Source organism: Bos javanicus, chromosome 2 (genome assembly GCF_032452875.1).
Source record: "Bos javanicus breed banteng chromosome 2, ARS-OSU_banteng_1.0, whole genome shotgun sequence".
Lineage (NCBI taxonomy): Eukaryota > Metazoa > Chordata > Mammalia > Artiodactyla > Bovidae > Bos > Bos javanicus.
In genome coordinates, this window is record NC_083869.1 from 124,174,738 (window position 1) to 124,201,348 (window position 26,611).

At 51.9% G+C, this 26,611-nt stretch overlaps 1 protein-coding gene across 4 annotated transcripts in view; it reads right to left on the reverse strand.

The window, feature by feature from the left end:
- PTPRU (protein tyrosine phosphatase receptor type U) overlaps nucleotides 1–26,611 on the reverse strand; it is an 88,448-nt gene that overhangs the window by 14,590 nt on the left and 47,247 nt on the right. The window contains exons 13-20 of one of the 4 annotated variants that reach the window (XM_061390274.1): nucleotides 26,411–26,447; nucleotides 25,354–25,492; nucleotides 20,593–20,622; nucleotides 17,015–17,172; nucleotides 6,227–6,417; nucleotides 5,448–5,523; nucleotides 4,881–4,957; nucleotides 3,162–3,179 (exon numbers count right to left, since the gene is read on the reverse strand). In XM_061390274.1, coding sequence (XP_061246258.1) covers nucleotides 3,162–3,179; nucleotides 4,881–4,957; nucleotides 5,448–5,523; nucleotides 6,227–6,417; nucleotides 17,015–17,172; nucleotides 20,593–20,622; nucleotides 25,354–25,492; nucleotides 26,411–26,447 — 726 coding nt within the window. The remainder of the gene's footprint in view (nucleotides 1–3,161; nucleotides 3,180–4,880; nucleotides 4,958–5,447; nucleotides 5,524–6,226; nucleotides 6,418–17,014; nucleotides 17,173–20,592; nucleotides 20,623–25,353; nucleotides 25,493–26,410; nucleotides 26,448–26,611) is intronic. The other 3 variants (XM_061390292.1, XM_061390282.1, XM_061390301.1) reach the window with 3 other exon arrangements.

Here is a 26,611-nt window from a genome sequence, read left to right on the forward strand (position 1 = left end):
CTTCCATCCCCAGAGCGCCCAGGCTGAGAAGTGGAACCAGCCAGACTCCACTCCCACCCTGAGGCGGGAACCACCCATGAGATCTTGCCCACATGAGACACCCAGGGAATCGATGCAGGTGACACGGGATAAGTAAGAAGCATTGCAGAGCTGGTGCAAGAGACCAGCCACTGGCCTCAAGTTCACACCCTCAACACAGCTCCCAGCATATCCTTTGACCCAGTGGGCTTCCCAGGCCCAAGGGGCCCTGCAGTCAGACTGCCAGAGCACAAATCCCAATTCTATACAACTCCTGCTAAGTGTTGGGCAAATTCCTTTATCTCTTTATGTCTATATTTTCACATCTGTACAACAAATAATTATAGTATTTATCTCCTTGGGCTGCTGTGAAGGGTAAAGTTACACACATTAAGGGCTTGGCACATGGCAAACACAAAGCCAGTAGTTAATCGAGAGTCGCCTTTATTACTGCTACCACTTTAAATGTCAACAAGTATCACTGAAGGTCTCAGTGGTGTGAACATCGAGAATTACTGGGCAGACAGCAGTGTACAACAGCAGTTAACAATACAAGTCTTGGGTCAGGCTGAGCTGGGTCTCTGCTGCCAAGTAGTAACTGTGTGATTCTAGGCACTAAGCAGGCACTTCTCAGCCTTTAATGTGCATGCGAATCTCCTGGAGATCTTGTTAAAAGGCAGATTCAGATTCAGACGGTCTGGGGCGGGGCCTGGGATTGTGCATTTCCAACCAGATCCCAGGTGGTGCCAAGGTGGGGCCTCAAAACACACTTGGAGTAGCCAGGCTCTCTGACTCTCTAAGCCTCTGTTCTCCTCCAGAATATGAGAATAATACCAAGACACGCACGTGCTGTATACCTACACGTTCCCATGAAAATGACCAAAACATAGTCAAAGTTACCAAGAATGAAGAGCCTCCCAGAGTCACTCAACCCTCACTACCGGAACCTCTCCAGGCCTAGCCTAACTCCTTCCCACTGTCTCCCCAGCCACGCCTCTGCTTCATTTTAGGGGAGATGCTGGGCAACTGGGGTCAGAGGGGGCGCTTGGCAGAGGTGCTGCCAGTGTTGCCCTCCACCTCCAGCCTGAGTCAAGCTGGGAACAGGCTACTCCACTAAAGCCAGTTTGCCTGAGACTCTCACACGAGGGCCAGAGTCTCCAGTGCCCAGCATATTGCCAGCACCCAACTGCTAATCAACACATACAGCAAACAGCTCAATACTTTTTCAGACAGATGGCTTTCAATATCTGCATGTTCACTTTTTAGTTGCACATGTGCATTATTGCACAATTACGTCACACAGAGGACAGTGAAATGGAAAGTTTTAAATGATCAGATGCTAAAGGAAGATAAGGAGACCACCGTGAGCACACCCGCTTTAGAGACCAGGATTAGAGAGCAGGGGTGCTCCTACTCTGGGGCATCAGCATGTCCTAGGAGCCTGTTCCTGGGCAGACACTCGCCCCTCCCTGGTGCCTTTGGGCAGAGCTAGGAGACTGACTACCTGCACAGTGGGCAAGGCCCCTGGGGCATCCCAATGCCCCCAAAGAGAGAGATCCAGGTCTCATGTAAGGGTGGGAGGGTCTCATGTAAGGGTACAGGGCTCAGGTTGGATTTGAGGCCCCAGCTCTGCTAATCCAGAGCCTTGGGGCCATGAGTAAGCCACTCAATCTTTTTAAGCCTCAGTTTTGTCATCTGCCAAGTGCAGGTGTCGACCTCATAGAGTGTGGCAAAGATGACATGAGGTGCCAGAAATGCCTGGCACAGAGCACGTACTCAGCCAATAATGTTTTTGGTAACAGGCCTTTGAAAATGAAATAAGCCATGTCCCCTCAGGGAATTTCATAAGAGTCTGGCAACAACTAAATGAATGTGTCATGTGGAGATTGAGATGTAAAAACGTATAATGATCTAGGGATTGCTCAGCCGTCCAGCGGTTAAGACTCCACACTCCCAATGCAGGGAGCACAGATTCAATCCCTGATTGGGAAATTGATTGGGGAACTAAGATCCCATAGGCCACGCCGTGTGGCCAAAAAATTTAAAATAAAAAAAATTTTTAAGTAAAAAAATATATATAATGATCTATATTCATCACCTCCTAATGGGGGTGCTAAGGCTGAGTACACCCATTGCCTTCTGTGGGTCTAATATTCCATGTAAGTTTAGCAACTTTACAAATCAACTGTGTAAAGAAACTCAAAATAAGGCAGAGGGTATCTAGGAGCACTTAAGGAACAACTGTCATCTCCAGCAGAAGCGACAGCAGGGACCTTACACTTTATATATTAGTGCAAGGCCCCAAGCATATACACGTTGTCTGAAAGTCTAATAATGAGTTGTATTTTTGCAATCAGAAAAAAGCCAGACACACATTTGTAAAAGAAAAAAGAAGATAAAATAGACAAGGTACCCCAAAAAATAATCCCATCGGGTATCAACTGTTACAAAAGTTACATTAAAAAAATCAAATGAGAGGACTCTGCTAGATGAAATTTTTTTTTAATTCTTATAAGGCCCAAACATAGCAAAATTTTTTAAGATAAAATACCCAACTGTTCCCCCAAAATAAAACATTCAAATTAGGGCTAAATTTGGGGCAAAGTGGTGAGGGTTGAGTTTCAAGCAAACTGATCACAAAGGGTTGTAACACAAGGGAAATTACTATTAAAGGGGAGTGCCTGGGGCCACCCCTGCTCCCTGGAAGGCCCGGACCCCCAAGCAGTGGGGGGACAGGGCACCCAGGGCAGCTCCTGCCACCCGACCACTCCCAGACCCACAGAAGGTATGGCTAATGAGGACTCATAGGGCACAGGGAGCTGGGGAGAAGGGCGACAGAGGTGGTGGCCAGGGAGGTGGCTAGGACCTGGGGAGGTACCCGGACACTGCAGGCCCCCCCTTAGGGTAGAGGAGATGGAGGGCATTGTTTACAACAGGGGTCGTGTCAAACTTTCAGTCCCGGGGGCCCCTGACCAGGCTGCTGAAGTGGACGGTTGGTGCTGGGCACACAAGTGGAGGAGAAGGAAGACAGAGACGAGAGAGAGAGAGAGAGACAGAGAGAGACAGCCAGAGACTGTGAGAGAGCCTGAGATACGGCCGGTCAGACAGACAGGAGGAGGAGGAAACGGGAGAGAGATACTTACTTCACGGTTTATCCGAATCTTAATGATTCCAGTGAGGGAACAGGACAAAGCAAAAGAGACAGATATTAGGCCAGAGGCAGATGGAGGTGGACGGCGGAGCACAGGAGTGGCTGGAATGGGTGATGCCCAGCAGGCGTGGCAGAGCAGAGACGGGTGGCCGGGCCTGGGCAAGAAAAGGGCAGGGGCAGGGCCCTGGCAGGGCCCCAGGAGAAGCCGACTAGGGCCTTGAGGACCCCGAAGCGAGGCCCCTGTCCCTGTCCCCAAAGCTGCCCAAGTCTGAGAGGCGAGGCCAGGTCCGACCATACTGCAGCCTGGGGAGAGGGTGGGGGAGGGGTGGGTGGGCGAGAAAGCAAGGGATTCTGGCAAATATGGGCGAGCGCATCTGGCCACCAGGAGGAAGTGAAGAAGGAGAAGAGAGGTCACCTCCACCGTCCCTGATTGCCCCCCGCTTCCAGATACACCTCTGACCTGGCGCACTGGTCCTGCCTGAGATTACCCTTCCCTTCCCTCTCCAGCCACCTAAAGCCAGCACAAGCCCTCTGCCTCCATGCAGCCCAACACAGCTAAAGCTGACCCCACCACTACCTTCGTGGTACAATGCTGAGAAAGTCATTCACTTCTCTTTCCTGGCCTGTGACTGCCCATCTAACCTGAATTCACTTTACTTGTATGTTTATGAGCCTCCCCGACTAGAATCTACGGATTCAAGGAAAGCAGGGACTATGTCTCCTTTTTCACAGGTGTATTCCCGGTGGCCAGCACAATGCCTGGTACACAGAAGATGCTCAAAATATATTTAACATCTAACGAATGAATAAGTGATTCTCTGCACACTTGACTTGCTGCCGGTCGGGGAGTCTGATCAGCGTCCCTGGGCCTGTCCTGTCCCACTCTCATCCACACTTGGGGAGCAGATTCATCGCCTCTTCCTCACACCCAAGCCCAGGCCCCCCTGGCTGCCTGCCCTGTCTCCGGCCCCTCCTCCATCTGGTCCAGCCTGACCAGTAGCTGCTGCAGCTGGCAGGACAGCCTTGTCATCAGCAGCAAAAGCTCTGGAGACCCCGACCAGCTGAGATGCGGCTCCCTTCTTGACCACTTGCAAGCTGGGTCACCTAGAGGAAAAGTGGCTTCACCTCTCTGAGCCCCAGTTTTCCTCACCTGTAAAGTGAGGCCACGATGCTGACCACAGCATAGGGTGGTTGTCGGGATTATAGACAATTAAATATTTGGCATAAAGTGCTTAGCACAGTGCTTGGCACACACTACATGGTCAGTTAACCTGAGTTTGTCACAGTCCAACACTTCCAATGCTCCCTGACGCCCCTAGGAAAAAAGCCCAGCTCCTCAGCCTGCCATTCGAGGCCTTCACAGTCCAGCCCCTGCCTGACTCAGCCTGACTGTGTGCCGTGAGAACCCCACCTCCAGCCTCGGGGCCCCTCACGGAGAAGGGACCTGTCCTCACCTCTAGGCCTGGCTGTCTGCCCTCTTGCCTCCATTCTGCTTCACTCACACTCCACCCCAGGGAAGCCCTCCTGACAGCCACCGCCCACCCTGTCCTCCCCTCTGCTGAGCTCCCTGGCACTGACTGCAGGAGGTGGGGGCGCTCAGAAATCCAGCCATGTGAACCCTGACTTCTTCCCTGCCGGCCCCGCCCCGCCCGGACAGTGAGCCTGGAGCGGCCAGGGCCAGTCGGCGGACACGACGGGCTGAGGCACTCACGTCTATGTAGTTGGCGTTAATGTAGTCGGCGTCAGGGTCTCCCAGCATCGGGTGCAGCTTCACTCGGTGCCGATCGTCTGGAAACACAGAGCACGTGGCCGTGGGGTGGGCAGGGGCTGAACTGGGGAGCCCAGCCCCGGGGCAGTAGGGGGGAGGCTTCCTGGAGGCCAGAGCCAGGGCACAGGCAGGGCAGTCAGGGAACCTAGAGACTCAGGGCTGACCAGCGGGCCCTCCGTACTGCTGGAGGTAGGACAGGCCAGTGGTTAGTCGGGGCTGCAGCGTCAAGGAGGCCCGAGGCCCGGTGCTGCTCCGGCAAGTGTCAGCTGTGTGACGCCGGGAGCAGGGCTTAACCTCCCAAGCCTCAGTTTCCTCATCTGTAAAGTGGGAGTTCTACTACATCCCACGTCACAGGACTGCTGAGAATACTAAGTCAGATGAGGAGCGGGGTGCTCAGCGCACAGCCTGGCCTGCGACAGGCCCTCCATAAATGTCTCACTCTGCTCTTCTCCCTCTTCCTGCTTCCTCCCACCCACTGCCCCCGACCGCAGGCCCTCCCGCAGGACTCACAGGCAGGCATGGGCTCCTGCCGGCCACCCTTGACCTTGTCTTTCTTCTTTGTAGCATCCCAGCCTTCAAAGAAGCTCTGTCAGAAGGGAAAGGCATAGTTAGTTGCGGGGAGGGAAGCCCCTCCCCTCCCAAGAGCCCGACCCTGTCAGCAGAAGGAGGCAGGACCACGGTAAGGGTCAGGTTCAGGGTTAAACTTGGGGCCTGAGATGAAGTCACTGTATATTCCTTTATATGTGAGGGACTAAGTTTAATACCGAGCAGTGTGCGGAGGGGAATGAGAAATAGAGGGGGAAAGAGGTAATTATAGTTCAGAGACATTTCAGAATGAAGGTTAAGCTTAGGTCAAATCCAGGTCTGAGCTGGGATGAAGGTAAACGTGAGGGTCAAAATAAGTCCAGACAGAGGTAGGATGGGATTCAAGTCAGAGTTCAAACAGAGCTCAGGATGAAAGTTAGGGTCAAAGTCACACTGGGGTTTAGGCTGGAGGTCAGGGTCAGTATTGGTGGTCAGGTCCACATCAGGGATAGAAAAAGGATCCTGGCAGGGTCCAGACAGAGACCGACATAAGATTCAGACACTTTTTAAGTCAGAGTTAGGATGAGGGAGAAACCAGGTCAGGCTGAGATTAGGGCCAAGGTCAAGGCCAAGAAATTAGCTTAAAATGAGGACTGTCAGGGCAAGGATCCATCCAGGGACCAGCTGAGGACTGCCAGGGTCCACAGTGAGGAGGAGCCAAGGGAGGCCCTGGCGAGGGGTCCCAGCTGGACGGGGGCAGGCACCTCATACTCCTGCTTGAAGCCATAGCCCTCGGCCGTCTTCATCTGGTTGATGTGCTGCAGGAGATCGGCCACACGCACCGCGGGGTGCAGCTGCCCCGTGTGATACGGGGAGCCCTTCCGGCCACATGGCCGCCGCGGTGAGCCCCCCAGGAGGCTGCTGGCCTCAGTGACCCCACTGCCGCGCTGGTCTCCTGCAGCCAGAGAAAGGGAAAAGGGGTTCCTGACGTGCACAGGCCCCAGCCGGGGGAACCCCACATGGACTCAGGGGAGCCGAGGGAGGGATGGGAGCACAGCCAGCGTGGAGGATGTCCGGGTTGTTTGCTGGAGCCAGGCAGCTGACTGGGCCGCCCTGGGTGGCCCTGGACGAGCCCCTTCCCTGGGGCATCCCGGTCTTCCCATTGGTAGAATGAGGGGATCGGGCCCCCCGCTCTGGGGACCCTTCTGGCCCAGCCCTGAGGCTGGGATCCCTCACCCCCTTACCCTCCCAGGCTCCCCAGCGAGGGCCCCCTCTGTGACTTCATCCACTGCCTGCAGGGGGCAGCGCTCAGCAGAGCCCAGACATCCCCTCCTTCCTCCCCCTCTTCCAGGGAACAATCTGAAACACTGACAACTCCCAGCAATCACCCCATTCAGACAAGCAAGTCCCAAAATTAGCTGCCGTTGCCACCCCCTCCACAGATGAGCGGGAAGCACCTGAATAGAGGCGTTTCTCCAGCGCAAGCATTTCCATTGTCAGCCTGTGTGGCAGCTCAGCCCATGGAGAGCAGGTGGAGAGGTTCACGCTGCCCCACACTCCAGAAAACCATCCCTTCCCCGTGGACCACCACTCCCCAGCTCTCCTGGCCAGCCTCCCCAAGAACATCCCACCCTGGTCCCCAGGGTCAGGTCCTGGGATGGAGGAACAGCCCTGCTCAGCCACACCTAGCTTCCAACACTCACTCCCACACACTCAGCATGTATTCCCTCCTCCTGGGCTGGCTGCTGTGCAGGGGCTTTCTCTGCATGTCTCACCACTGTTCTCTGCCCAGCTCTGAGCCGGCAGGGGCAGGCGGAGGACTCCCAGGGGGCCTCCCTTCCCAAGTCTTCACACATGGTCTTCCTCTGCCCCTCTCCCCACTGATGCCCGGTGAACTCATATCCATCCTTCAGGTCTGGACTCTTAATTCCCAGTCTTACTAATGGGTGGAATGAATGCAGTATTCAGACAGACACTGCAACCCCACCCCGGGTAGCTCCACCTCCCCAAACTCCAATCTCTGCCTCCTCAAATCAGGGAGACTGCGGGCCCTGCTTGGGTTCCACTTCCTGTGCCAAGGTTTGAAAGCTGCCTCCAGGTAGAGGGGCGATGCGAGGCAGGTGCTTCGGTTTGTTTTGCTTTTCTCAGGAATCACAGTGGCAGACTGCCTGGTGCCCAATGTCTGAAAACAACTGTTTCACATGTTTTATCCAGATTTCCAGTTGCTTACAGCTGGAGGGCAAGCCACGTACCAGTTACACACGTGTATGTGTCTGTGTGTGTGTGTGTGTGTGTGAGTTACTTATGTCTCTTTGTGACCTCATGGACTGTAGCCCACCAGGCTCCTCTGTCCATGGAATTCTCCAGGCAAGAATACTGGGGTTGGTTGCCATTTCCTTCTCCAGGGCATCTTCCCTACCCAGGGATCAAACCCAGGTCTTCTGAATTGCAGGCAGATTCTTTACTGTCTGAGCCACCAGGGAAGCCCACCCATTACACATTTGTGGTCAAATGCCTCAAGCTCTTCATTTTTTAGGTAGAGAAACTGAGATCTGAAGAGGAGAGATTTGCCTAAAGTCGTGGCTGCCCAAGTGTGTTCCAGAAAATACTGGTCTTGCCAGATGACTCACGTATTCAACAAAGAGAAGGTCATGGGGAGGGGTTCTGTGTTTTAAAGGAGTTTGTGAAATTCTGGTTTAAATAAAAATAAGTCGGTTGTTTTCCCCTGTGAAACCTCCTAGGGCTTCCAACAAGTTAGTGTGTATTTTAAATCTCCAAGAAATGGGTGGGAATAGCAAGGTTTCACCTCCGTCTTTTACCACCGACAGTTTGTTTGTTTCATGAAATATCCTCAGGGGAATACAGTATACTATGGCAATTAAGAGACAGTATCTGGTGTCAGACAGGCTTCAGATCAAATCCCAGTTCTGCATGTAACCTTGGGGATGTTACTTACTCTCCAGAAATTTCCCTTTTCATATGGCAAATGAAGATTAAAACTGTTACTCTCCAATCTGATGGTATAAATATTCAATGTGCATGCACGCTAAGTCACTTCAGTCGTGTCTGACTCTTTGTGACCCTGTGGACTGTAGCCCGCCAGGCTCCTCTGTCCATGTGATTCTCCAGGCAAGAATACTGGAGTGGGTTGCCATTTCCTTCTCCAGGGGATGGATCTTCCTGACCCAGGGATCAAGCCCAGGTCTCCTGCGTATCCTGCACTGCAGGCAGATTCTATACCAAGATTATGTATATACAGCACCCATCCCAGTGCCTGGCACATGAGCACCTGCAGATGGGGCTGTGGACATCATCGGGAGTTTCCAGGAAAAGGAGGATCCCCCTGAGTCTCAGAAAGCCAGGCCAGATGGTTGACAAGAGGTGGCCTTTCTGCCCGGGTCCTTCTCCACCACTGGATCCTGGTCTAAGACATGACAATTCTTAGAGCATCCACAACAAGCACACAAGACAAGCACACAAATTTCAAGCCAAGAAAAAGATTTCTGCTGGTTCAAAGATCTCAGACATGAAGGGGATCTCTGAGATCTCTGAAGGGGTCTCTAAGGGTTCTTCACAGAAACCGTGTTGAAGCTCCATAGTGAGCTCTCCAGGCAGAAAATCCAGCAGCTCATCTCAGAGATCTTGAAAGGCTGAAAGCCCTGATACAGCCTCACAAGTAGGCATGGAATCATCTGGCAATGGCTGAAGACGAGCAAATGCCCGCTCTGGTTGGGAGGAAGCCAGAGCCAAATCTGGACAGCTTCCAGGTGAGCCCGAGAGCAACACAAGATGTTCTCCAAACAAGACCACCAGAGGACAAAGGATGATGAATGATGATGCTGCCAAGAAGATGCTCCATTTCCTGGGCCCAGAGAAGACATGTCCTTACTCTTCTCACCCATGCATTCCCATGGGATCTCTCTCTCTCTAACACACACACACACACACACACACAGATCCTGAGGACTAGCTTGCCCACACAGCTGGAAGCCCCTGAAAGGATGAGAGAAAGGAAGGTAAGAGCCAGCCCTCAGCTTCTTGTCTTTCTCCAGCTCCATAATGATTATGGGATAATTTGGGGGAGTAACCACTGGATGCTTGCTCCTTGGAAGAAAAGTTATGACCAACCTAGACAGCATATTAAAAAGCAGAGACATTACTTTGCCAACAAAGGTCCATCTAGTCAAAGCTATGGTTTTCCCAGTAGTCATGTATGGATGTGAAAGCTGGACTATAAAGAAAGCTGAGCACTGAAGAATTGATGCTTTTGAACTGTGGTGTTGGAGAAGACCCTTGAGAGTCCCTTGGACAGCAAGGAGATCCAACCAGTCCATCCTAAAGGAAATCAGTCCTGAATATTCACTGGAAGGACTGATGCTGAAGCTGAAACTCCAATACTTTGGCCACCTGATGCGAAGACCTGACTCATTTGAAAAGACCCTGATGCTGGGAAAGATTGAAAGTGGGAGGAGAAGGGGACAACAGAGGATGAGATGGTTGGATGGCATCACCGACTCGATGGACATGAGTTTGAGTAAATGCCGGGAGCTGGTGATGGACAGGGAGGCCTGGTGTACTGCAGTCCATGGGGTTGCAAAGAGTTGGACACGACTGAGCGACTGAACTGAACTGAACTGAACTGAACCAGTGGACAGCTGATGTTTTGCGGGGAGGACTGGAGGCCCAGAGGAAAGAACACTGAGTGTGGAGTCAGAGAAGCCTGAATGTGAATTCTGACTCAAGTCACTTGACCTCTCCGGACCTCGGTTTCCTCATTTGAAAATGAGGATCCTTAGATTTCCCTCAAAGACAGGCATTTCCCCCAATTCCCATCCACCCTTGATGAAGACAGGCCACCAGTTATGCAACCAACAGCACACTATACTCCTTCACTATCTGCAATTAGCAAGCAACTTTAAAGAAACACAACCTGTAACAATAGCTAACAATATCTAACATACTGAGGGCTTTCATATGCCTGGCATGATTCTTAAGCCATTCAATCCTTAGAATATCCCTATGATGTAGGTATTATTGTTATTCCCCTTGTTACACAGGGGCTTCCAGGGTGGCTCACAGGGTAAAGAATCTGCCTGCAATGCAAGAGACCTGGTTCAATCCCTGTGTTGGGAAGATCCCCTGGGGCAGGGGATGGCTACCCACTCCAGTATTCTTGCCTGGAGAATTCCATGGACAGAGGAGCCTGGCGGGCTACAGTCCACAGGGTCACAAAGAGTCAGACACGACTGAGCGACTAACACTTTCCCTTGTATGGCTTCCCAGGTGGCGCCAGCGGTAAAGAACCCACCTGCCAATGCAGGAGACATAAGGACACAGGTTTGATACCTGGGTCAGGAAGGTCCCCTTGAGGAGGGCATAACAACCCACTCTATATTCTGAGGCCAGAAGGGTTAAGTGCCCTGCTCCTTAAGTGGCAGCATTAGGATTTACGTTCAGGCCCATCTGACTCCGGGACCCTATTGTCTTCCTCTGATTTCCTCTTCCTGATAAGCGGGCATTTGCGGTGTCAAATAAGGGGCATTTATTTGACGAACCATTTGGCCAGAACCCTCTGGTTTCCCATAGTGGACAAGAGCTCTGGAAGGATGAGAACCCAGAGGGTGTGAGGGTTTCAGGACAGGATCAGAATCCACAGGGGCACATTCCAACAACTTGGGAACATCCCAGCTCAACATTTACTCAGCATGGGAAGTCCCTATTTAAAATTTCCATACTAAGGTTGAATCTAATCAACATGGTTCTAAACCACAAAAATCTGGCCTCTTCCTAACAAAAATCTGTTAGGAAAAGAAAAGTAGCAGCTAGACCAGGACGCGACATAAAGAAAGAGAGAAGCCTTAAGACTGAGCTTCAGTCTCCTGAATACATCTTGAGCTTCCCAGCCGTCACACCTTCCCCCTGTGTCCAGCATCCTGCCTTCAGTGTCCACCCCTCCTCACCCCTCATCAAATCTTATCCATCTCAGCTGAAACCCTGACCTCCCCTGCCCAAAGGTGTGTCTTCTCAAGACTATGGCAACACATTGTCCCCACCTCCCCAGCAGTTAGCCCAGTGCTGAATCTCCTGGGTCCATCTCACCTCCCAACTAGACAGTGAGCTCCTTGGGTGCAGAGCCCATGTTTCCTGCCTCTCTCCATCTCTCCTTAGGACTCAGCAGCAAGATGCATGCCCACACCACCCCCACCTCCCACTCCCCCCAAAACCCACTTGAGTTTTCAGCCCAAGCAGACCTCGCCAGGTTGTCCTCTGTGCATTTACACATGCTGTTCCTCATGCACAGATGCCTTTGCTTCCCCGTCTCTGCCAACCCAAATCCTACCCAGTCCACCAGGCCTGCGTGATACAGCCCAAACAGCAATTTGCAATTCAAAGAGACCTGCATTTAAATCCTGACTGCCACCTTCTGGCGGTTTGACCCAGACAAGTGATTCTCCTCTCTGCATCTCTGTTTCCTTGTTTGTAAGATGAAGAGTTGATTAACAGCTCAATGGCAACCCACTCCAGTACTCTTGCCTGGAAAATCCCATGGATGGAGGAGCCTGGTGGGCTGCAGTCCATGAGGTCGCTAAGAGTCGTACACAACTGAGCGACTTCACTTTCACTTTTCACTTTCATGCATTGGAGAAGGAAATGGCAACCCACTCCAGTGTTCTTGCCTGGAGAATCCCAGGGACGGGGGAGGCTGGTGGGCTGCCGTCTGTGGGGTCGCACAGAGTCGGACACGACTGAAGCGACTTAGCAGCAGCAGCAACAGCAGCACGAAGGGCTGTAGTTAAATTTAATGAGGGAAGGTCACAAAGAACATCATGCAAGTCAATGGACTTGAAAGCATAAATGAAATGGACACATTCCTAGACAAGACACATTCCTTTTTCAAGACACTAAAAGTGTCTTGAAAAAATAGAAAGCTTGAAGAGGAGCTCTTTCTTCCTTTAAATAAATTGAATTAAAAGTTTTAAATGTTTCCATAAAGAAAACAAAAGAAAAGGACTCTCTTGGTTTCACAGATGAATTCTACCCAACTTTCAGGGAGTTGGAGCCAACAACTCCAATCTTCTGTGATAAGGAAAAAAGAGACAAGATCTCCATGCATTTTATAAGACGAGTAGAATCTGGATACCAGAAACCAGACAAAGATAGCACAAAAAAGACAAATTACAGGCCAATCCCACTGGGGAATACAGCTTTAGAATCTTGAACTATATTATACTAAATCCAATAATTCATAAAAAAATATTACGCATCAGACCAAGTTGAATTTACCCAAGGAATGGAAGGTTATTTTAACATTAGAAAATCTATCAATACAATATTGTAAAGCAATTATCCTCCAATTAAAAATAAATAATTTTTTAAAAAGGGAAAAAAAAGGAGAATCTAAAACTGTCACTCACCTCACTAACAAACTAAAGGAAGAAAAATGACATTATGAGTAGCTTCTAAAGAGTCAAACAAATAGACAAATATAACAATACAGAAATAGACTCACAGGCATGGAGAACAAACTAGGGTTTGCCACAAGGGCAGGGGGTAGGAAGAAAGGCAAAATAGATGAAAAGGATTCAGACGTACAAACTACCAGTTATAAATTGTAAAAGCCACAGGGATGTAATACACAGCACAGAGAATATACCCAATAATATTGTAATAACTTTCCGTGGTGTATAATCTATAAAAAATATCAAAGCACTATATTACATACCTGAAACTAACAATGCTGTAAGCCAACTATACAATAAAAAAAGAAAGTTTATCAAGGTGGATGCATATAAGACCAATATCTATCCACACAAAAATCAATTGCATTTCCCTATATGACCAATACTTAGAAATATAATATTCTAAAAATGTACCCCATGTGCGCTGGGAACACTGGACATCCATATGCAAAAGAATGAAGTTGGACCCTTATCTAACATCATACACAAAAAGTAACTCAGAAAGGACTAAAGACCTAAATGTAAGACCTAAACATAAGGCAAAAGCTTCATGACACAAGATTTGGCGAGAATTTCTGGGCTATGATACCCAAGGCATAAGCAACAAAAGAAAAAAACAGACAAAATGGACAACATCAAAGTGCAAACATTTGTTCATCAAAAGATACTAATCGCAGAGTAAAAAGGCAACCCGCAGAATGAGATAAAAATGTTTGTAAATCATTTATCTGATGAGGATTAATATCCAGAATAAATATAGAACTCCTAAAACTCAACAGCAAAAGGACAAACAGCCCAATTCAAAAATTCTCCAAATAAAGTACACAAACAGCCAATAAACTCATGAAAGGATGCTCAACATCACATCACTCCAGCATGAGGGAAAAGAAAATTGAAACTACGAGATACCATCTCACATCCATGAGGATGGCTGCTATAAAATTTTTTTTTCTTTAACAGAAAGCAAGTCCTGGCAAGGATGTGGGGAAACGGGAACCCCTGGGCACTACTAGGGGGATGCAGAATGGTGCAGCCACGGTGGAAGACAGTGTGGCAGGCCCTCAAAAAATCAAAATAGACCTCCTATATGATCCAGCAATTCCATTTCTGGGTATATACCCAAAAGTACTGAAGGCAGGGACCCAGAGAGATATTTGTATACACCCACTCGCTCCAGTGTTCTTGCCTGGAGAATCCCAGGGACGGGGGAGCCTGGTGGGCTGCCGTCTATGGGGTCGCACAGAGTCGGACACGACTGAAGCGACTTAGTAGCAGTAGCAGCAGCATGTTCATAGCAGGCTTCCCTGGTGGCTCAGGCAGTAAAGAATCTGCCTACAGTGCAGGAGACCTGGGTTCCATTCCTGGGTTGGGAAGATCGCCTAGAGAAAGGAATGGCAACCCACTCCAGTATATTCTTGCCTGGAGCATTATTCACAATAGCTAAAACTTGGAAACCACCGAAGTGTCTATCAACAGGCAAATGGGTCAGAAAAGCAAGCATATACAAACAATAGAATATTATTCAGCCTTAAAAAGAAAGGCAATTCTGGAAGTTCCTTGGTAGCCCAGTGGTTAGGACTCTGAGCTTCCACTTCAGGAGGCACAGGTATGACCCCTAGCCAGGGAATTAAGATCCCTCATGCCATGCGGTGCAGCCAAAAACTAAAAGTTAAAAAAATTAATTTTTTCAAAAAGCAATTTTAAAAAAGGCAGTTCTAAAAGATGCTACGACATGGATGAACTCTGAGGACATTATGCTAAGTGAAATAAGCTAGTCCCTAAAGACAAGTACTGCATGATTCCACTTATATGAGATAGTAATCAAAGTCACAGAAAGTAGAATGGTGGTGGCCAGGAACTGAGAAGAGAGGGAACAGGGAGTTTAATGGATGTCGAGTTTCGGTTTTACAAAATGAAAACCAATCCTTAGATTCAATGCACATTCCGCCAACAAAGTTTTCCAAGGAATTTGAAGAGATGATTCTAAAATTTTTAAGGAAAAGAATGAAGGCAAATATATCCAAGACATCCTTGGTGAAGAATAAGGTTGAGAGGGCTTGATGTTTCAGATATCAAGACCTAGATACCTATGGTAATTAGCTAGTTTGGTACTGACACAGGAATCACCAAACTGGCCTATGATAAAGAACAGGGAGCCAAAACATAGCCCATATATATATGGAAATGTGATATATGATACGGGGTCGCTCTGCAAATCAGTGGTGAAAATATGAACTATAATACCTGATGCTGGGACATCATCAGGTATTATGATGATGGTTTTCCGATGGTTTTCAGTTGGTTTTCCCTATAGAAAAAAAATAATTTATATCACATACAAAAATCAACTACAAATGGATAAAGACGTAAAAGTGAAATGCAAAATATTAAAAGTTTTAGAAAAAAGTAAAAAATGTCTTGCAACTTTGCATACAGAAGAATTCATTAAACAAACACAAAAATAGAAATCAAAAAGGAAAAGACTGATGAACTTGACTAAATCTACACAAAAATTTGTTCATCCAAAGACACTATAAATAACCAGTGAAGATGAGCCAGAAATTGGGAGAAGATATTTGCAATTCATAAGAGACAAATGAGTCTCATCCTAAATATATAAAGAACTCCTAAAAACCACTAAGAAAGCAACAGAAAACCAAACAGAAAATTAGGTAAAAGACATGAACAGGCATTTTACGGAAGAAGAAACCTGAATGGCCGATGATGATTTGCAAATATGTTCAACTTCATTAGTAATCAGAGAAATGCAAATTAAGACTATAGAGAATTACCATCTTTATACAAACTAGTTTGGCGAAAGTGAAGAAGCCTGGCAAGTTTTGATCTCGATGTGGAGTGATGCAAACTCTTACACCCTGCTGCTAGGAATGAACACAGGCAAAGACGCTTTGGAAAACAATTTGGCCCTGTCTCAGAAAGCAGAACAAGCACATACTTTATAATCCAGCAGCTCTTATTTCCAGAAGCTGCTGTGCAGGTGCATCTAGAGATTCATTTAAGAACATTCACAGCAGCCTCGTTTGTAATAACAAGAAAACTAGGAACAAATCAAATGCCCGTGGATGGCAGGATGGAGAAATAAATTGTGATATATTCATACAATGGAAAACTATACATCAGAGAAAATAAATGAACTATAGCAAAACATCCACCTGGGTAAATGTTGGAAACATGGTGTTGAGCTGAAAAATAGAGAGCAATTTCATTTTTATCAAGCTCAGAATGAGCGAAATTATAGAATGCACTGTTTGGGGACACATGCACACATGGTAAAAATTACTCCCCAAAAGCCAAGAAAGTTATAAACATAAATTTCAAGGGAATATTTACATCTAAGAGGGAGGTAAGGGCTATGAGAGACGCATTCAGATGACTTTCAAATTCACCAGTGGGCTTCAGCAGTGTTTATTGTATTATTACGACTTCATGATTTTCCTAAATAGTCTATTTCCTTTTGTACAAATCAGCACTAAGTCGAATCAAAAGATGTGTGATGAAGCGATTGATGAGAAGCTCCTAACATATACAGCTGACTCACCCTCCTCTCCCTGCAGGCCAGCCATAGCACTAAATGATGTATATACATTCTCATTTAGTCTCCCAGCAGCACCACCAGCAGAGACAATCTTCCTCCTCATTTTATACACGAGGAAGCAGACAACCAGAGAGGTTAAGCCACTTGCCTCAGGTCACACAGCTCAGGGGACCTGAGATGCAAACCGAGGTCTAACTCCAGAGCACTTCCTTTCACACAGAAGGAAGGAGATGGCTCTGACCCGGCAGCAGCGCTCCCTTCCGAGTCTCCAGAACACTTCTCACAATTAACATGGGAACTCACACTCCTTTTAGATGAATCTATGTCTAAGACCTCCATTTTCCTAAAGCTCCTCCAGTGCAAAGATAACACCGGTGCCTTCTCTGTATCCCCAGGGCCTGTGCTGGTACCCAGCAGGATGCTTAGTCCTGTGGTTCGGGGTGTTATAGAATCCGCTGATGGGGGGCTCTGTGCTGTTGGCTCAGGAGTCTGGAGCAGGAGTGCCTGGGGGCCACGAGGAAGGGGCAGGCACTCACCCCGGGGGCTGTAGCCGTGGGCGTCCATGAAGGAGAGGCCCAGCCGCTCATCCTCCTGCAGCGTGCTCTGGTCCGTGAAGCTCCGGTCCACAGCGCTCATCATGTGGGTCTTCTCCTGGCGGTAGTTGACGGTGGCTTTGGTCATGTTCACTGGCTTCCTGCAGAGGAGGGTCGATGGGAGACATGGGTGCTCAGCTGGACAGGACAGCACCCAGAGATGGATGGGGAGACCCAGCAGTCAGTGGCCTTGAGGCCAGGAGCTAGTCTAGAAGCATCTCTGGGTGCTAAAGGGACTCTGGCCCCACCCTTTGCTCACCAGACCCAGAAAGCTGCCTCTTCGCCCAAAAGGGACGGGGCGGGGTCCCTCATGCTGGGCAAGATTGAAGGCAGAAGGAGAAAAGGGTGACAGAGGATGAGATGCTTGCATGGCATCACTGATTCAATGGATATTGGTTTGAGCAAACCCTGGGAGATAGCGAGGGACAGGGAGGCCTGGCATGCTGCAGTCCACGGGGTTGCAAAGAATCAGACACAACTTGGGACCTGAACAACAACAAGGGTTCCTATCCATGGACCTTTGCTGAGAGCGTGCTGCTGTCCACGGGGTCGCAGACACAATCAGACACAACTTGGGACCTGAACAACAAGGGTCCCTATCCATGGACTTTTGCTGAGAGCAAGGGATGGAGCAGTGGTGGCCTCGGGCTGGGATATGCCTCCTAACTCTCACTGGGCCTGAGGGCTCAGAAAATGGGGAGGACAGTCACGCGAGGCCTACTGTTGTGTCACAACAATCACCGCATCCACCACGAGGAAGACGGCTGCCCAGCTCCGGCCCCTGCAGGCCCCACACATAACCTTCCTTCCTCTGGCCTCACCAGGCAGCTGCCCTGGGACCTCTTCCTCCCGCATGGGAAAGCACTGCAATTCTCCTTCAGGCAGAGGGTCTGGCTAGAGCTCGGCCAGTCTCAGTGTCCAGTGTTCAGTGGACACGGAATAAATTCCAATCACGACTTTTTCTTACCCCCAGGAACCCCAGGATGGTCCTCCCACAGGCCACACTAGACTTAAGTAATCCACACAGCATCCATATTCCTGTCGCTGCCCACCAGCCCATCCAGCTGCCGGAAGCTGCAGAGGGAGAAGGCCCAGTCCTTCCCAAGAGGGGGAGCTTCTGGAGAGGACCCTGGGCAGGGACCCCTGCACAGCCCAGGTCTCCAGTCCAGCTTTAGATGTGGATGGTAGTTTGCAACCCCAGGGAACATGGAGGAAAGTAGGAGGAAGAACAGGGATGGGAAGGCAAGGATCAAGGCTCCACGTCTGAGGGGCTGAAACACAAGCAAAGGGAAAGGATGTGGGAACGGCGCTGAGACTGGCAAAGAGCCGGGACCCGATCACAGGGAGGGCTCAAGACCAGAGAACCATTCACCTGCCCAGCCCTACAGCATGCAGGACGCAGGGCAGACCTGAGAGAGGACTTCCAGGTCATGCGGGCTCAGGGACACTGGTCATCGTGGAGATGAAGAGGGTAGTGTGGGACTCTCTCCCCCAGAGAGACAAACTCCACTCAGCCCTTCCCAGCTCCAGAGCTGCTGGGGGCAGGGGAAGGGACAGGATGACCTCTGGATGCCCCTCCTGCCAGGACGACAATGTGTTTCCTCTGGGAAACACAGGAAAGAGGGCTCTGTGTCCGTGCTGGGGACCAGTGTGGCTATGCACTGCGGTGGGTGTGCCTTTCCCAATCTGAGTCGGCTCAGCGGGCCCAGGTCTCAGACTCCCATCCGCCTTCAGGCTCTGGATATCTCCCTCACTCCGGCCCAGGGCAGAGCCAAAGACCCTTTGGGGGCAGATGAGGAGAGGTCTCTGTGGCTGTGACCTTGACCATCAACATAGGACAGAAGGTGGAGGAGGAAGGGAGGTGAAGAGGGAGATGGGGGTGGGACAAGAGAATTAGGAGGATACAGAGAAGGGAGAGGAGGGAAAAAAGGCATAATGACAAGGAGAGAGGTGGGGAAGGAGACGGGGGTGGGGGGACAGGTCAGACACCAGCGACCACAGGGACGACAGACAGAGGGCCTCGGACAGAGGACAGCCCGTCAGGCTGGCTGGACCCTGGAGCCCAGGAGGACCCGTCCCGAGAGGATCCTGGCCTAGGAGGCAGTCTGCAGCAGTGAACCACAGGGCTCTGTTCCTGCCCAGGCCTCCTGCTCTACTTGGCAGAAGAACTTCAAACACCAACCAACCAGATCCGCAGACAGAGCCAGGGGGGACACTGCGTTGTGGCCTCCAGCCGACCTCAGGGTGCGATCAAGCCGATGCTGTGTAATATGGACAACTCGGAAAAGTTCTGCATTTAGGTTCAAAATTAAGTGTTCTGTGACAACCCAGAGGGGTGGGATGGGGTGGGAGATGGGGACATATGTATACCTATGGCTGATTCATGTTTATGTATGGCAGAAAGCAACACAATACTGTAAAGCAATTATCCTCCAATTAAAAAAATTTTTTTAAGAATATGAAAAGAATATATATATGTGTGTAACTGAGTCACTTTGCTGTACAGCAGATATTAACACAACATTGTAAATCAACTACACTTCAATAAAATAATGTTTTTGAAAAACAGCTGCAGAGTAGAGGGAGCAGGAGCGCTGCCTTGTTAGGAGCTCAAGGAACAGCTGAGCTGGAGGCTCCACGTGTGTTGACGGGGGTGTGGTTGCTGGAAAAGCCAGTGTGACAATGGGTGATGTCGATGCAAGAAGAGGGTCCAGGGAGGAGGTGAGAGACCACCGTCCTCTGGGCTGGCCCGGGGCCACCTGGGCCTGCTCTGCAAGGAGGGGGCAAGCACGGGTGCAGGGGAATGATCTGGAAGGCGTGCAGGGTCAGAGATCCCAGAGGCGGAAAACAGAGCAGCATCGGCAGGCCGTGGAGTTAGAGTGGGGCCTGGGCTGCAACCCCATCTCTGCATGCCCTGTGACTTCTGACAAGTCCTTAACCTCCCTGAGCCTCAGTTTCCTCATCAGTGAAATGGGGCGATCACAGGGCCTCTTCTCGGGGTTATCGTGTGGTTTCTGTGTGAAGAACTGAGCTTAGGGGAGGTGTGCAGGGATCGGTGGGTCTGAGGAGCTGGGCCCAGCTGGAGAAGGGCTGGAGGTGCCCTGGGAGCTGCCCTGTCTCTGCCCCTGACATGCACGCGTACACAGGCTGTGGACCCAGAGCAGGACCCTAGCAAGGACCTTCCTGGACGTTAACTGAGGTCTGATTTCGGGAGGTCCCGACCAGCAGGAGTGGCTTGAGACACAAGGGGCTGCCCTGGGGTCAAGAGGACAGGAGGCTCTGGGAGGTCCAATGACTTGTCTGGGGCGGCTCAGAGAGCTGGATCTGAACCTGAGACTTGGCACAGAGCAAGCGCTCATGACCTCCACACAGGAGGATGGCAGGGAGAGGAGGGACAGCAGAGGAGGGAAGCTCAGAGGCAGAGTGGCCGTGGAGGAGGTGCTGACTCCAGGCAGGGTCGGGGCGGGGGGGGGAGGCGCTCCCCAGGAGGGGCGGGGCCCCTGGGCAGGTGCGCTACTTACGGGTAGTAGGAGTAGGCATAGTGGTTTCTCCTGGCAGCGTGCAAAGAGAACACACAGGTGGGCCACGGTTCGTGCATGAGGTGGGGCCCAGGGCAGCACCGCCAGCGGGAGGGGCCTGGTGCTTTCTCTGCTGGGGACCGGGCTGGCCTGGGACCAAGGGGTCAGAGGGCCTTCTCTGACCCAAGGGCTGGCCCGGCTCCTTCCAGAACCTTCCCCAAGCCCACTGCTGGAGTGAGAGGAGGTGGGGAAAGGGCTGGGAGGGAAGCAGAGCTTTTACACACATGTGTTCACAAAGAGAAATACATATGCAGACATGTTCATGGATACACACACTCACATAGAAACACATGGACTCACTCATGTACTTACAAACACAGACCTATTACATACATGCAGACACTCAGACACATGTTCTCAAACACACAGATTGACACACAGAGATACCTACAGAGACATATATTCACAAATACACACTCACATAGAAACACATGGACTCGCTCATGTACTTACAAACACAGACCTATGACATACATGCACTCAGACACATGTACTCAAACACACAGAGATACATACATAGACATATATTCACAAACACACACTCACATAGAAGCACAAGGACACACTCATGCACTTACACAGACCTACATGCAGACACTCAGACACCTGTACTCGAACACACACACTGGCACACACAGATACATACACAGACATATGTTCACAAACACACTCACACACAGATGCCTGCATTCACACACTCGAGGTAACTGTGCATTCACCCTTGCAGACCACCCCCCCACAGTCCCCATGCCACCCCCTGCCCCCCGCAGGCTCCCCTGCCCCTGAAGGGACAGCCCTCTGCAAGCTGGGAAGAAATGAGTGGCCAGGAAGGGGAGGGGGGCTGGACGCCAGGGGGGCCCCCCTCAGCCACGCGGACTGCCCCTGGGTGTGGGGTCCATTAAAGGAGCCGCGTGGCCCCCTCATGAGCACCCAGAGCACAGCTGGGCCGAGAGCCCTGACGGGACCTCGAGGCACCGGCAGTGGGGTCGTGGGGCAGGTCTGATCCCACCTCCCCGGCGAGGAGCCGGGTCCCAAGAGTCATGTCAGCCCGCGGCTCACAGGGGGTCAGCGAGAGTCCAGACCAGGCCCAAGACCCTGACCCCAGAGCCAGCCCCTCCTGAGGCCCCTTCCAGGCCCGCTCCAGGGTCCTCCACTCACCCGTGCCCACGTCACCCCGTCAGCAGGGAGGGGAAGGCAAGGAGAGGGGAGGGGAAGACAGAGGCCCAGCCAGGGCGGGAGAAACACTTATGGTCGCACAGCACGTCTTCCATCCTAGGGACAGAGTGGGCGTCCAGGGCCCTGAGCTGGTCAGAGTGGCCCTGAGGGCAGGGAGATGGGCTGAAGGAGTGGCATTCTTCTGGTCTCAGCTGAACTGTCATAACTTCAAAAGGGCCGATCCTATGGACTCCCCCACAATCACCAACTTCATTAGTTCCCCCTTTGCTCTCTCTCTGCCCCTTCACCCTGACACCCTGGTCTTTTCACAATTTGTGCTTTTTTTAGTTTAATGCCAGACTCCCCACGCATAGCCACAAAGCACAAGAGGACCGCATCCTGGCTGCTTTTGCCCACTGTGGATCCCCAGGCCCAGGACAGTGCCCAGGGAATATGTATTCCCTCGATACAGATTTTATTAAACCGAGTAATCAATAAATGAAGAAAAATAACTAAAAGAACTCCACCTCTCTGAGCTTCCATTTTCTCCTCTAAACAAGTGAGGTTAAAAATAATCCCCTCCTGGACAGCAAGCGTGCACCCAGCCCTTCCCTGCCCCTCTGCTTGCTGGGCGGGGGCGCAGGTTCAGGAGGACCCGAGTCATCCGTAAGTCATACACAGAGGACCCGGGGGACACACAGGCAACAGGACAGAACCTCCTCTGCCTTCATGCAGTTCTCAGTCCAGCAGGGAAGAGAAACACTGAGCAAAGCATGTGAGTATGTGAGTGAAGTGCAGGGTGGGGTGGGCAGGGTGGGGGGAGTGCTGCAAAGGGAAGTGGGAGGGTCTCTGGAAGCAGAACTAAAGGGTCCAACTGGCCTGGGGCAGCCCAGAGTTCCCAGGGGCAGGTGCATCCAGCCTCACTGTCCAGGGGGCAGGATGAAGAAGCTGAGACCTGCTCCCAGCCACCTCCACCCCACCCCCGGTGCCTCCTTCCTCCAGTAGGGTGCACGGGAGCTCCCTGGGGGCTGCTCGCCCTTAGAAACCTCCTAATCTGTCCATTTCATCCATACCCCAGGCTGAACTGAACACCCCCATCCCTGCCAAAGCTGCTCTGCCCCATGGCACCCACGGTGCAGACTGAGGGAGCCCTCAAGAGCACAGTGAACCCGGAAGGCCAGGTAGGATTCGGGGGAAAGCAGCCAGGGGCTACAGAATGGGACTGAATGGCTTTTAGAGGATCTAAGAAGGAACAGGGCAGAGGCAGGTGGCTACGGGGAAGGGATCCTAGAGGCTTCCAGTAGCAGCTGCATGAAGTGGAGGGCTTCCCAGTGAGGCTCTGGTAGCATCTCTGACCCATCCATCCTCTCTTGGGCCTGGCACTCTCTTTGCTGGGGTGGGTGACCTTCCCTACTTTGCCAGTCTTCCCTCAAGAGTAGATCTGGAGAGACTCAAATACCGCCTGCAATTCCCCGAATCTGACCCCTCCCTTACAGCCCTCTATCTGTGCCACTCCCCACCCCCAGGGCCTCGCCCCCTATAGGAACTTCTGTGTGCCAGCCGTGGTGAGGCCCTTCACACGCCGGGCCACAAGGAGGATGAGCTTTGCGGTCAGGCCTGGGTCCAGTCAGGACCTGCTCCTTAAAGTGACATGAGCGAGTCGCTTAATAATAGTTTCCCGACCTGTGAAAAGGAACTTAGATCTGCTTTGTGAGTCAGGATCCAGGAAGGAAAAATTCCCTGATGTCTCCCGAGTGCCGGAACAGCGCCTGGTACACAGTAGGTGATCAGTAACTACGGTTCTAATGGGTGATGTGTGGAGAGCTCTTGGCACAGCATAATACTCATTAAATGACAGTTTAAATGATTTTGCCTCAGGAAGCTTCACAGGGAACAATCAGAGCCTGATGCCCTGAACAGACCATCCCAGCACCCCACTGCTGGCATGCCCCCACCCCGAGACTCTTGGGGAGAGTCTCTTTCCTGCTGGTGCCTGGCCTCAGGCAAGGGGGGCCCTGCCCAGTTCTCCCTCTCTCCCTGGATCCTGCTTATCTGCTCCTGACAGCCCAGAGACCCAGAGCCAACCCACCCACGTGTGCCCAACTTGGCAGCAGCAAGGGTCGCAGAAGCCAGAGCCCAGGAGGGGAGAGAATGGAGCAGGCTCTGTCTCTGGCTCCCGGGTGACCTTGGGCAGGTCTCTGCCCCCTCTGGGGCTCAGCGTCTCCATTCCTCAACTAAGGGGCTTGGACCACAGTGTCCTGGGGCTGCCTGGTAGGGAATGAGGTGGGGCAAGGAAAATGAGGTGGGGCAGGGTCTCAGAAGCCCACCGAGTTCCAAACCAAGGCTCAGTCTTTAGTGCCCCATGTACTGGCTCTCAGGAGAGGTTTATTTAGTGTTTCGAAGATAGGTTCTGCTGCTTTTGGAAGATGGGAAAATCACTAGGCTAGACATCCTTGAGGGAGAAGGCAATGGCACCCTACTCCAGTACTCTCGCCTGGAAAATCCCATGGACAGGGGAGCCTGGTAGGGTGCAGTCCATGGGGTCGCTGGGAGTCGGACACGACTGAGCGAATTCACTTTCACTTTTCATTTTCATGCATTGGAGAAGGAAATGGCAACCCACTCCAGTGTTCTTGCCTGGAGAATCCCAGGGATGGGGGAGCCTGGTGGGCTGCCGTCTATGGGGTCGCACAGAGTCGGACACAACTGAAGCGACTTAGCAGCAGCAGCAGACATCCTTGAACTACAATGGCAGCTCTCAGTGTCCAGGTTCAGAGCCTCCACAGTTCTAAACTTGGAGATTCTCAGAATCTCACATCTTGGATTTCTAAAACTCCAAAACAGTTTAAGTTCTAGGTTCTAAGATAGGCTGGTATGCACTCTGCCCACTGTGAAATGTACCCAAAAATGCCTCCCACACAAACATAAGGCTGGACCTTTGAGGCCTGGGAAATGGCAAGGGCAGGAAGGGAGGTCTCCTCTGAGTCACAGGCCCAGAAGGACTCCTCAGGGATCAACAGTAACAGAGTCCAGGGCAAGCTGAGCCCAAGAGAAGATGGAGCCTGGGAAGAGCCGCTGCTCAGGGTCCTCGGTGTGAAGGGGAGTGAGCCCCGCCCCCCACTGCTCAGGGACAACACGCCAACCCCGTGGTTAGGGCAGACTCGACGGCAGAAGATCTCTCGTGCACTGAGGATGCCAAGTCAGGTCACCTCCCCACCATCCCCATCAGAACAGCCCAGCGGGCACAGTCGGGTGGGGCCACTCCCAGCACGGCTCCTTGGCAACGGGCACTGAGAGCCTTTCCCTGGACAGGGGCACCTGGCACCGGCCAGACCTGGGCTCCAGCCAAGCCACTCTGGGGCAGCTCCATCTGCAGAGTCTCGGGCTTCCCCTCACCGGCTTGGGTCGATCCACAGGCCTGATGCCCAGGTTGGCAGCCCTCCACACGCCCGCCAGGCGGCTGCCCAACCAACCCTTAGCCTCCTCTCTGCTCACCCAGCCTCAGACAGGCAGAAGCCCCGGGTGGGCCAGGGCACTGGCCTCACTCACCCCTTTCGGATGATAATAATAATGGCCCCCAGCAGGAGGATGAGGACAGCAAGGCCCCCCGCACAGATGCCCAGGATGAGTCCCATCTCCTCCGACCTCTGGGACACCTCCAGGGGCTGTTTGCTTTCCTTGCAGGCGGCTGGGGAGAACAACACAGGACAGAGGATCAGAGCGGAGGCGGGAACCACCTTCCCCCTGCTTGCAGAGGTCTAAACTCCGGGAGTTGGTGATGGACAGGGAAGCCTGGCGTGCTGCAGTCCATGGGGGTCTCAAAGAGTCAGACATGACTGAGTGACTAAACTGAAGCCCCAAGGAATAAACCAGCCTGCACAAACAGGTGCACAAAAACATCTGCCCATCATCAGCACATGTCCCGCCTTTCAGTCAATCAGACCCATCTCTCACTGTCCCTCCCACCTTCCGCATCCTCTGGTCAGAGGCCTTAGGTGTCCTGTGCCCCTATCTGGAATAGCTCCTCATCAGAACAGCCCAGCAGACACAGGACTGTGGTGCCCACTGCGATGCCCTCTCTCCTGCCTCAAATCCTCCCCATCCTTCAGTGGATGGGGGATGGAGGATGTGTACGGGGCCTTCAGACGCAGCCTCCTGCCCTCCTGGGAGGCAACAAGGGAAGAGAATTACGTATCGAGGGCTCGGTTAGGGCATCTCAGGACTGGAAACCACCCACATTCCCCATCTGGGAGCAGAGTCAGTGCTACAGGGTCCATGCTATCCCCCTTCTCCTCCCCACAGGAAAGGGGGCAGATACAGACTCCAGGACCAGGGTCCAGTACCCACCACCCCAATCCCAACTTCAATGGCTCACCCTCTGCCAGGCCCCTTCTGTGACCATAGTGGTGTGAGGGTGTGTGCCCAGGCTGGGAGAAGCCCTCGAGATGGGGCACATAAGGCCCAAGAAGGGAAATGTTTCCTGGCCCCCACCAGTCTGCCAGACCTCCCGCCTCAGCTCCCACAGCCCTGAGTGCCCAGCGTCCACCTCCCCAGAGCCCAGCAAGTAAGAAACCTGCGGCGGAAGGACTGAATCAGGGGGACTTACCCTTCCGGGCGAGGCGGATGCAGTTCAGCCGGGTCTCCTGGAGGCACAGATGGAGTGGGTCTCAGCACTGCTGAAGCCAGGACCTGACCCTCCCCAGAGGCAACCTTAGACAGGCTGTCTTAGCCCTGGTCAGGGTTTTTCTGGTGTGAACTGTAACTAAACACACCCCACCGGCAGGAGGGTCGACGGGAACCAGGGACG